This window comes from Oncorhynchus tshawytscha, linkage group LG33, assembly GCF_018296145.1.
Source record: "Oncorhynchus tshawytscha isolate Ot180627B linkage group LG33, Otsh_v2.0, whole genome shotgun sequence".
Classification (NCBI taxonomy): domain Eukaryota; kingdom Metazoa; phylum Chordata; class Actinopteri; order Salmoniformes; family Salmonidae; genus Oncorhynchus; species Oncorhynchus tshawytscha.
The window spans coordinates 48,771,619-48,784,415 of record NC_056461.1 but is presented as its reverse complement, the minus strand read 5'-3'; the positions used below and the strand labels follow the sequence as shown (position 1 = coordinate 48,784,415).

At 44.3% G+C, this 12,797-nt stretch overlaps 1 protein-coding gene across 1 annotated transcript in view; it reads right to left on the bottom strand.

Annotated features, from left to right (window-relative positions):
• Positions 1-1,038: 1,038 nt before the first annotated feature.
• Positions 1,039-12,797, bottom strand: part of gbe1a (glucan (1,4-alpha-), branching enzyme 1a) — a 174,717-nt gene continuing 162,958 nt past the window's right edge. The window contains exons 16-17 of the mRNA XM_042311035.1: positions 11,847-11,979; positions 1,039-1,811 (exon numbers count right to left, since the gene is read on the bottom strand). Coding sequence (XP_042166969.1) covers positions 1,749-1,811; positions 11,847-11,979 — 196 coding nt within the window. The 3' untranslated portion in view covers positions 1,039-1,748. The remainder of the gene's footprint in view (positions 1,812-11,846; positions 11,980-12,797) is intronic.

The window sequence follows — 12,797 nt, the reverse complement described above, 5'->3', positions numbered from 1 at the left end:
CTTCCTGCTCTGGTATCAGTTTAAATGAATAGTGTACTTCCTGTTCTGATATCAGTTTAAATGAACAGTGTACTTCCTGTTCTGATAGTTTAAATGAATAGTGTACTTCCTGTTCTGATATCAGTTTAAATGAAGTGTACTTCCTGCTCTGATATCAGTTTAAATGAACAGTGTACTTCCTGTTCTGATAGTTTAAATGAATAGTGTACTTCCTGTTCTGATATCAGTTTAAATGAATAGTGTACTTCCTGCTCTGGTATCAGTTTAAATGAATAGTGTACTTCCTGCTCTGATATCAGTTTAAATGAATAGTGTACTTCCTGTTCTGATATCAGTTTAAATGAATAGTGTACTTCCTGCTCTGATATCAGTTTAAATGAATAGTGTACTTCCTGTTCTGATATCAGTTTAAATGAATAGTGTACTTCCTGTTCTGATATCAGTTTAAATGAAGTGTACTTCCTGCTCTGATATCAGTTTAAATGAAGTGTACTTCCTGCTCTGATATCAGTTTAAATGAATAGTGTACTTCCTGCTCTGATATCAGTTTAAATAAATAGTGTACTTCCTGTTCTGATATCAGTTTAAATGAAGTGTACTTCCTGCTCTGATATCAGTTTAAATGAATAGTGTACTTCCTGTTCTGATATCAGTTTAAATGAATAGTGTACTTCCTGCTCTGACATCAGTTTAAATGAATAGTGTTATTCCTGTTCTGATATCAGTTTAAATGAATAGTGTACTTCATGTTCTGATATCAGTTTAAATGAAGTGTACTTCCTGCTCTGATATCAGTTTAAATGAATAGTGTACTTCCTGCTCTGATATCAGTTAATGAATAGTGTACTTCCTGTTCTGATAGTTTAAATGAATAGTGTACTTCCTGTTCTGATATCAGTTTAAATGAATAGTGTACTTCCTGCTCTGGTATCAGTTTAAATGAATAGTGTACTTCCTGCTCTGATATCAGTTTAAATGAATAGTGTACTTCCTGCTCTGAAATCATCACCAGTAAAGAATCAGAAAGAGACATCCTTATTCATCTATCACAGTTATATTTTATTTAAATTCCCAGTCTGACGTAATATACTGCTAAGACATTGACATTCACAATACAGTAACAGATTATTACCCTAAACACGGTTTTGACAGCTGCGTTTCTGTGTCCTCCCTCTAAAACAGTAAACTAACAGACAATTAAACAAAAAAAATGGGCACAAGTACCTCCCTGTGTCCCTACATAGCGCTCTACAGTTGACTGGAATCCCTATTAGAAGGGAATCGGGTGCCATGGAGACAGATCCCATCGTGTTTCTACTGCACAAACAGCGTTGAAAACAAAATAAAAAGTGTATTATAAACTAACACATGGAAGGAAGTCTGTAACATAAATCTGACTCCGTGTCCCTTTCTTTTACTCATAAGGCTGAAGTCAACTTGTGTAAAACTAATATCAGATATGACTAAAATGGCCTTGACTTTCTGTGTGTGGAAGACGAGGTCTATTAAACTGCAGTGAACAAGTCAGCCAGTGCCTCTGCAGACTATTTCGTTCTAGACCAGCTGGGGCTGAACATGCAACACAATGATTTAGTGTGTGTGTGTGTGTGTGTGTGTGTGTGTGTGTGTGTGTGTGTGTGTGTGTGTGTGTATACAGTAGGTCTTTCTGATCGACATCCTCTCCCCTCTGGTGGTATCAGGTTATTACGGGACACATCCAACGACCAGGAGCCCTCAACCCCTCTTCCTTAGTAACAGTAATCTAGCTCCTCATTGGCCAGAACCAGCGCTGTCCGGCAGGGAATGTAGATCTGAGAGAGAGGGACAGAGAGAGAGGGACAGAGAGACAGAGAGAGAGGGACAGAGAGACAGAGAGAGAGGGACAGAGGGACAGAGAGAGACAGAGAGAGAGGGACAGACAGAGAGAGACGGACAGAAAGGGAGACAGAGAGAGAGGGACAGAGAGAGACAGAGAGAGAGGACAGAGAGAGACAGAGAGAGAGGGACAGAGAGAGAGGGACAGAGAGAGACAGAGAGAGGGGACAGAGAGAGACAGAGAGAGAGGGACAGAGAGACAAAGAGAGAGAGGGACAGACAGAGAGAGGGACAGAGAGAGAGAGAGACAGAAAGGGAGACAGAGAGGATAAGAAAATCATACTGTGCTGTTAGGAGTTCTGTAATACATTGTTGATCATCCAAGATTCCACAGTGGAACCGTTCCTGGGGATCACCAGAGGAAAGAAGCCTGACAACAATCAACTCACACACACACACACACACACACACACACACACACACACACACACACACACACACACAATGCAGGGAAGGGGAACAGCCCACTGTCTGGGACTGAACACCTCCACACCCCCTCTCTTCTCCATCCCCACTCTCCTCTACTCCCCATCCTCTCCACATCCCCACAGACCACGTTGACTTGACCAGACTACGTTGACCAGACGACCAGACTACGTTGACCAGACTACGTTGGCCAGACGACCAGACTACGTTGGCCAGAGTACCAGACTACGTTGGCCAGAGTACCAGACTACGTTGGCCAGAGTACCAGACTACGTTGGCCAGAGTACCAGACTACGTTGGCCAGAGTACCAGACTACGTTGGCCAGAGTACCAGACTACGTTGGCCAGAGTACCAGACTACGTTGGCCAGAGTACCAGACTACGTTGGCCAGACTACCAGACTACGTTGGCCAGAGTACCAGACTACGTTGGCCAGAGTACCAGACTATGTTGGCCAGACTACCAGACTATGTTGGCCAGACTACGTTGACCAGACTACGTTGACCAGACTACGTTGACCAGACTACCAGACTACGTTGACCAGACGACGTTGACCAGATGACGTTGACCAGACGACGTTGACCAGACTACCAGACTACGTTGACCAGACTACAAGACTACGTTGACCAGACTACGTTGACCAGACTCACGTTGACCAGACGACCAGACTATGTTGACCAGATTACCAGACTCACGTTGACCAGACAACCAGACTACGTTGACCAGACAACCAGACTACGTTGACCAGACGACCAGACTACCAGACTACGTTGGCCAGACGACCAGACTACGTTGGCCAGACGACCAGACTACGTTGGCCAGACGACCAGACTACGTTGGCCAGACGACCAGACTACGTTGGCCAGACGACCAGACTACGTTGGCCAGACAACCAGACTACGTTGGCCAGACAACCAGACTACATTGGCCAGACGACCAGACTACGTCCATGAGTAAATAAACTACCTCTACCCTAATTTCTATTGGCGAACATACAATCACAGGAGAATAAACTGGATGAGCTCCGTTGGAGACGATCTCATCAATGAGACCTGAACAACTGTAATATCCTGTTTCTCAGAGTCGTGGATGAACAACGGGAAGAATAATATACATCTCGCTGGCTTTTCTGTGCATCGTCAGGACCGGTCGGCAGCCTCGGATAAGACTAACGGGGAAGAGGTGTGTCTCTCTGTTGACAACAGCTGGTGCGTGATCTCATATTAAGGAAGTCTCGAGGTTTTGCTCACCTGAGTTAGAATACCTCATTATAAACTGTAGACAGTTTATCAAGAGAGTTTATCTATATCTATATTTTTTGCAGTATTATTTCAGTAACACTTTACTTGACAGGTATTAGGACATGGTTATGACCATATTATAACAAGTTATAATATGCTGTCAGCTGTTAAGACACAGTGAAAGAGTGGGGTAACATCTCACAGCAAGAACTGGCAAATGTGGTGCAGTCCATGAGGAGGAGATGCACTGCAGTAATTAATGCAGCTGGTGGCCACACCAGATACTGACTGTTACTTTTGATTTTGACCCCCTTTTGTTCAGGGACACATTATTCCATTTCTGTTAGTCACATGTCTCAGTTGTTAAATCTTGTTGTGTTCATACAAATATTTATACATGTAAAGTTTGCTGAAAATAAACACAGTTGACATTGAGAAGACTTGTTTTTTTGCTGAGTTTATTTATCTGTACTTGGAATTTGTATATTTGGCACTATCTGATGTGCGGAGACATTTTCACTTTTTGTTAACTAGTAAATAGTAGCCTACAGCAAAGTGTGTTTAAATCATTTCTAACTTGTTAACAATTTCTGCTCGTTTGTTTTTATTACCATGTTGTGTTTTAGTTTGGTTGAGCCTGCTGAAGAGTGTTGATTCACCTGTTTCCATACATGTTTTATTTAAAATACCATGTTGTGTTTTAGTATGGTTGAGCCTGCTGAGTGTTGATTCACCTGTTTCCATACATGTTTTATTTAAAATACCATGTTGTGTTTTAGTATGGTTGAGCCTGCTGAGTGTTGATTCACCTGTTTCCATACATGTTTTATTTAAAAACATTTATCTTACAAAGGAGTTGTTTAATCTAACTGCTTAAATATTTATCTGTACATGGAATTGTATTTGTTGTTTTCAACTCTTTACAGGAAAATGCCACAGGCACTATCTGATGTGTGGAGACATTTCACTGCAGCTAATGTAGAAGGAAAAGCTGTGTACATTTGCAAATAATGTGCCAAATCATATGTGAAGAATGCAACAAAGATGCAGAATCATCTGGCCAAGTGCATAAAGTTCCCTCAGCTCTCACAACAAGCAACCTCTGACAAAAGTCCCTCTACTTCTATTTGAGGTGAAAATGATGAATCAGACACCTTATCGATAGCAACAACTCAAGGTCCTCCTGGAATCAGAAGGTTTTTTGACTCAGTGGAGGAACGTAGTCAGAGAAATGCCGATGAATGTCTTGCTCAAGCTGTGTATGCAACTGGTTCACCTCTGATGCTCACAGGCAATGTGTATTGGAAGAGATTTCTGAACATTCTTCGTCCAGCAGACACCCCTCCAACCACACATGCTTTATCTACTCATTTGCTGGATGCAGAGTTCAACAGAGTTCAAGTGAAGGTCAAGCAAATCATAGAGAAAGCAGACTATTGCAATCATCTCTGATAGGTGGTTGAATGTTCTTAGGCAAGGAATAATTAAGCACATCATGTCCACCTCAACAGACACACCGGTCTCTATATTGCAGATGAGCTGAAGGCAGTCTGATGACCTTGGACCACAGAAGGTATTTGCACTGCTGACATGACAATGCTGTGAACATGAAGGCTGCTTGGTCTAAAGTGGGAGGAGTCCTACCCTCACATCACACCCATTGGCTGTGCTGCTCATGCATTGAATCTGCTCCTCAAGGACATCATGGCACTGAAAACAATGGATACACTCTACAAGAGAGCCAAGGAAATGGTTAGGTATGTGAAGGGTCATCAAGTTACAAGTGTTGTTATCATGTTTGATTCCTGGAGGGGAACGAGTCTCTCCAAGAAATGGCCATATCACAGTCTGCCGATATGGACAGCCCCATCAAGAGGATCCTCCTGGATGATGTATTTTGGGAGAGAGTGGTAAGCTGCCTGAAACTCCTGAAACCTATAGCAGTAGCCGTTGCAAGGATTGAGGGAGACAATGCCATCCTGTCTGATGTTCAGACTCTGCTTGTAGATGTAAGAGAAATCCGTTCTGCCCTGCCCACTTCACTGTTGCTCCAAGCTGAGGAAACTGCAGTTCTGAAATACATCAAAAAGCGTGAAGTCTTCTGCCTGAAGCCCATACACGCTGCAGTGTTGGACCCCATGTCTGCTGGCAAGAACATCCTGCCTGGTGCAGAGATCAACAAGGCCTATGGTGTCATTACTACTGTGTCTCACCACCTTGGCCTGGATGAGGATAAGGTTCTTGGCAGTCTGGCGAGGGCTTTGGGATGCAATATGGCAGTGATGCCAACACATCTTATCAGCCACCTGGTGGAAGGGACTTTGTGGATCTGAGGCTCTTTCCCCTGTTGCTTCCATCATCCTCCAAATCCCACCAACATCAGCCGCCTCAGAGTGCAACTGGTCCTTGTTTGGGAACACACACACACCAAAACATGCAATATTGAGGCTTTTTTGAGCCTGACATCGAGCCATCCTCAACAAGGTTGGACAGTGAAGATGAGGCCTCAGAGTCTGATGTTCAAGAGGTGGACATTTGAGAAGGTGCCGGGAGAAGACATGGAAGCCTGAGAGGAAGACAACCAATGCTTTAGTTTCTAGACTATCATTTTTATAGGTGTTGAAAAGGTTTTGGGAGATGCAATTGATCATTGGGGATCATTCAATATTCTCTTTCTTTTGTGGTTCAGTGAAATCATCCCATGTGATCAATCAATTAATTAAAGTTCAATTAGTAACTAAATTGTTTAAAAAATATATATATTGGAAGGATTTAATCATTTGCAATTATGTATCAATCAAGTATGTCTACTTATGGTAAAAGGTTTATGTGTCTATTGCAAGAAACATTACATTTAAATGGTATTGATATTCATTTGTATATATTTCCGTTAATTCCCATATATTTTCTTTAAATCCCGTTATATTCCCACGGGAAGTTTTAACCTCTGGAATAATCCCCAAAAGTTGCAACAAAAACTCCAATATACATGATCAAATACGAACCTTAGAGTTTAATTATTAAAGAATCCACATACTATTAATATTAATATACTATTAAAGAACCCACAACTATTAAAGAACCCACAACTATTAAAGAACCCACAACTATTAAAGAACCCACAACTATTAAAGAACCCACAACTATTAAAGAACCCACAACTATTAAAGAACCCACAACTATTAAAGAACCCACTGGATGCTCCAGTTACATTGAATGAACTACAGGACAAAATAAAAACCCTCCAACCCAAAAAGGCCTGTGGTGTTGATGGTATCCTCAATGAAATGATAAAATATACAGACCACAAATTCCAATTGGCTATACTCCAACATAATTCTTAACTCTGGCATCCTCCCCAATATTTGGAACCAAGGACCGATCACCTCAATCCACAAAAATAGAGACAAATTCGACCCCAATAACTACTGTGGGATATGCGTCAACAGCAACCTTGAGAAAATCCTCTGCATTATCATTAACAGCAGACTTGTACATTTCCTCAATGAAAACAATGTACTGAGCATATGTCAAATTGCCTTTTTACCAAATTACCGTACGACAGACCACGTATTCACCTTGCACACCCTGATTGACAAACAAAGACAAAGTCTTCTCATGATTTGTTGATTTAAAAAAAGCTTTTGACTCAATTTGGCATGAGGGTCTGCTATGCAAATTGATGGAAAGTGGTGTTGACAGAAAAACATACGACATTAAAAAATCAATCTACACAAACAAGTGTGCGGATAAAATTGGCAACAACAAAACATTTCTTTCCACCGGGCCGTAGGGTGAGACATGCAGCTTAAGCCCCACCCTATTCAACAGAGTTGAAGTTTACATACACCTTAACCAACTAGATTTAAACTCAGTTTCTCACAATTCCTGACATTTAATCCTCGTAAAAGTTCCCTGTCTTAGGTCAGTTAGGATCACCACTTTATTTTAAGAATGTGAAATGTCAGAATAATAGTAGAGAGAATAATTTATTTCAGCTTTTATTTCTTTAATCACATTCCCAGTGGGTCAGAAGTTTACATACACTCAATTAGTATTTGGTAGCATTGCCTTTAAATGGTTTAACTTGGGTCAAATGTTTTGGGTAGCCTTCCACAAGCTTCCCACAATAAGTTGGGTGAAATCTGGCCCATTCCTCCTGACAGAGCTGGTGTAACTGAGTCAGGTTTGTAGGCCTCCTTGCTCGCACACACTTTTCCAGTTCTGCTCACAGATTTTCTATAGGATTGAGGTCAGGGCTTTGTGACGGCCACTCCAATACCTTGACTTTGTTGTCCTTAAGCCAATTTGCCACAACTTTAGAAGTTGTGTTCATTGTCCATTTGAAAGACCCATTTGTGACCAAGCTTTAACTTCCTCACTGATGTCTTGAAATGTTGCCTCAATGTATCCACATAATTTTCCTTACTCATAATGCCATCTATTTTGTGAAGTGCACCAGTCCCTCCTGCAGCAAAGCACCCCCACAACATGATGCTGCCACCCCCGTGCTTCACGGTTGGGATGGTGTTCTTCGGCTTGTAAGCATCCCCCTTTTTCCTCCAAACATAACGATGGTCATTACAGCCAAACAGTTCTATTTTTGTTTCATCAGACCAGAGGACAATTCTCCAAAAAGTACGATCTTGTCCCCATGTGCAGTTGCAAACCGTAGTCTGGCTTTTTTATGGCGGTTTTGGAGCAGTGGCTTCTTCCTTGCTGAGCAGCCTTTCAGGTTATGTCGATATAGGACTCGTGTTACTGTGGATATAGATACTTTTGTACCTGTTTCCTCCAGCATCTTCACAAGGTCCTTTACTGTTGTTCTGGGATTGATTTGCACTTTTCACACCAACGTACGTTCATCTCTAGGAGACAGAAGGTGCCTCCTTCCTGAGCGGTATGACGGCTGCGTGGTCCCATGGTGTTTATACTTGCGTACTATTGTTTGTACAGATGAACATGGTACCTTCAGGCATTTGAAAATTGCTCCAAGGATGAAACAGACTTGTGGAGGTCTTGGCTGATTTATTTTCATTTTCCCATGACGTCAAGCAAGGAGGCACTGAGTTTTGAAGGTAGGCCTTGAAATACATCCACAGGTACACCTCCAATTGACTCAAATGACGTCAATTAGCCTATCAGAAGCTTCTAAAGCCATGACATCATTTTTTTGAACTTTCCAAGCTGTTTAAAGGCACAGTCAACTTAGTGTATGTAAACTTCTGACCCACTGGAATTGTGATACAGTGAATTATAAGTGAAATAATCTGTCTGTAAACAATTGTTGGAAAAATTACTTGTGTCATGCACCAAGTAGATGTCCTAACCGACTTGCCAAAACTATAGTTTGTTAACAAGATGTGTGGAGTGGTTGAAAAATGAGTTTTAATGCCTCTAACCTAAGTGTATGTAAACTTACGACTTCAATTGAAAATGTCAACGACTTGACGAGGGCAGTCTGCAGCACCCTACTAAAATCTGAAGACAAACGTCTACTATTTGCTGATGATCTGGTGCTTCTGTCACCAAGGAGGGCCTACAGCAGCACCTAGATCTTCTGCACAGATTCTGCCAGACCTGGGCCCTGACAGTAAGTCTCAGTAAGACCAAAATAATGGTGTTCCAAAAAAGGTCCAGTCGCCAGGACCACAAATACTAATTCCATCAAGATACCGTTGCCCTAGAGCACACAAAAAACTGGCCTAAACATCAGTGCCACGGTAACTCCCGAGTGGTGCAGCGGTCTAAGGCACTGCATAGCAGTGGTAGAGGCGTCACTACAGTCCCTGGTTCGAATCCAGGCTGTATCACAAACCGGCTGTGATTGGGGCGGTGCACAATTGGCCCAGCGTCGTCCGGGTTCGGCAGTCATTGTAAATAAACATTTGTTCTTAATTGACCTAGTTAAATAAAGGTTAAAACAATAAATAAAATAAGCTGTCAACGATCTGAGAGACAAGGCAAGAAGGGCCTTTATGCCATCAAAAGGAACCAAAAATTCGACAAACCAATTAGGATCTGGCTAAAAATACTTGAATCAGTCATAGAGTCCATTGCCCTTTATGGTTGTGAGGTCTGGGGTCCGCTCACCAGCCAAGTGTTTCACAAAATGGGACGAACACCAAATTGAGACTCTGCATGCAGAATTCTGCAAAAATATCCTCAGTGTAGAACACCAAATAATGCATGCAGAGCAGAAATAGGCCAATACCCACTAATTATCAAAATCCAGAAAAGAGCCGTTAAATTCTACAACCACCTAAAAGGAAGCGATTACCAAACCTTCCATAACAAAGCCATCACCTACAGAGAGATGAACCTGGAGAAGAGTCCCCTAAGCAAGCTGGTCCTGGGGCTCTGTTCACAAACACAAACACACCCTACAGAGCCCCAGGACAGCAGCACAATTAGACCCAACCAAATCATGAGAAAACAAAAAGATAATTACTTGACACATTGGAAAGAATTAACAAAAACAGAGCAAACTAGAATGCTATTTGGCCCTAAACAGAGAGTACACAGTGGCAGAATACCTGACCACTGTGACTGACCCAAAATTAAGGAAAGCTTTGACTATGTACAGACTCAGTGAGCATAGCCTTGCTATTGAGAAAGGCAGCCGTAGGCCCTAGGCTAATATATATATATATATATATATATATATGACATTTGTAATGTCTGTATTCTTTTGGAACTTCTTTAAGTGTAAATGTCATTTATTTCACTTTGTTTATTATCTACTTCACTTGCTTTGGCATTGTTAACATGTTTCCCATGCCAATAAAGCCCCTTGAATTGAATTGAGAGAGCCAGAGCCAGAGTGAGAGCCAGAGAGAGCCAGAGCCAGAGCGAGAGAGAGAGCCAGAGAGAGAGAGAGCCAGAGAGAGAGAGAGCCAGAGAGAGAGAGAGCCAGAGCCAGAGAGAGAGCCAGAGAGAGAGCCAGAGCCAGAGAGAGAGCGAGAGCCAGAGAGAGAGAGCCAGAGCCAGAGTGAGAGCCAGAGAGAGCCAGAGAGAAAGCGAGAGCGAAAGACAGAGGAGAGAATGACAGTAATTGGGAGCAGAAACTGCATATTCAGTATTAGCAGGACACTACCTTTATTTTATAAGATGTGTGTGTGTGTGTGTTTGTATGTGCGTCTGCCACAACCTGCCTCTGCCAACAACATGGGTAAAAATCTCCGCACATTTTCAAAAGTGGATGAAGCAAAGCAGAATCATACAGGGGCTGCAGAGGAACCGACTTGGACACAACACCCACCCAGCGGTACTGTATCCTACCCACCCAGCGGTACTGTATCCTACCCACCCAGCGGTACTGTAGCCTACCCACCCAGCGGTGTATCTGTAGCCTACCCACCCAGCGGTACTGTAGCCTCCCACCCAGCGGTACCCCTACCCAGCGGTACTGTAGCCTACCCACCCAGCGGTACTGTAGCCTACCCACCCAGCGGTACTGTATCCTACCCACCCAGCGGTACTGTAGCCTACCCACCCAGCGGTACCTGCGGTATCCTACCCACCCAGCGGTACTGTAGCCTACCCACCCAGCGGTACTGTAGCCTACCCACCCAGCGGTACTGTAGCCTACCCACCCAGCGGTACTGTATCCTACCCACCCAGCGGTACTGTATCCTACCCACCCAGCGGTACTGTATCCTACCCACCCAGCGGTACTGTAGCCTACCCACCCAGCGGTACTGTATCCTACCCACCCAGCGGTACTATAGCCTACCCACCCAGCGGTACTGTATCCCTACCCACCCAGCGGTACTGTAGCGGTACTGTAGCCTACCCACCCAGCGGTACTGTATCCTACCCACCCAGCGGTACTATAGCCTACCCACCCAGCGGGTACTGTAGCCTACCCACCCAGCGGTACTGTAGCCTACCCACCCAGCGGTACTATAGCCTACCCACCCAGCGGTACTATAGCCTACCCACCCAGCGGTACTATAGCCTACCCACCCAGCGGTACTGTATCCTAGCCCAGCGGTAGCCTACCCACCCAGCGGTACTGTAGCCTACCCACCCAGCGGTACTATAGCCTACCCACCCAGCGGTACTATAGCCTACCCACCCAGCGGTACTGTATCCTACCCTGTAGCCTACCCACCCAACAGTACTGTAGCCTACCCTGTATCATACCCACCCAACGGTACTGTAGCCTACCCACCCAAGGGTACTGTAGCCTATCCACCCAGCGGTACTGTATCCTACCCTGTAGCCTACCCACCCAGCGGTACTGTATCCTACCCTGTATCCTACCCACCCAGCGGTACTGTATCCTACCCTGTAGCCTACCTTCATAGAGTGTGGCTGCCATTGGTCGTTCACGCCTTTAAATGGTTCCTGCACGGTGAAGAACTCTGTGTCTGTGTCCAGCCGACCATGTCCCCCATACTGCTCAGCATCACTGTCCAGCTTGATACGATATCTGAGGGGGGTTAAGGAAGGACAGAGGGTGGGTGGGAGAGATGGAGGGTGGGAGAGATGGAGGGTGGGAGAGATGGAGAGATGGAGGGTGCGATGGAGAGATGGAGGGAGGGATATAAGGATGGAGGGAGGGAGAGATGGAGGGTGGGATATAGCCATCGATAAAAGACAGTACTGTGCAGCCGTCTTCATCGACCTGGCCAAGGCTTTCGACTCAGTCAATCACCATATTCTTATCGGCAGACTCAGTAGCCTCGGTTTTTCTGATGACTGCCTTGCCTGGTTCACCAACTACTTTGCAGACAGAGTTCAGTGTGTCAAACCGGAGGGCATGCTGTCCAGTCCTCTGGCAGTCTCTATGGGGGTGCCACAGGGTTCAATTCTTGGGCCGATTCCCTGATCCACCTCTACGCAGACGACACCATTCTATATACTTCCGGCCCGTCCTTGGACACTGTGCTATCTAACCTCCAAACAAGCTTCAATGCCATACAACACTCCTTCCGTGGCCTCCAACTGCTCTTAAACGCTAGTAAAACCAAATTCATGCTTTTCAACCGTTCGCTGCCTGCACCCGCCCGCCCGACTAGCATCACCACCCTGGATGGTTCCGACCTTGAATATGTGGACATCTATAAGTACCTAGGTGTCTGGCTAGACTGTAAACTCTCCTTCCAGACTCATATCAAACATCTCCAATCTAAAATCAAATCTAGAGTCGGCTTTCTATTCCGCAACAAAGCCTCCTTCACTCACGCCGCCAAGCTTACCCTAGTAAAACTGACTATCCTACCGATCCTCGACTTCGGCGATGTCATC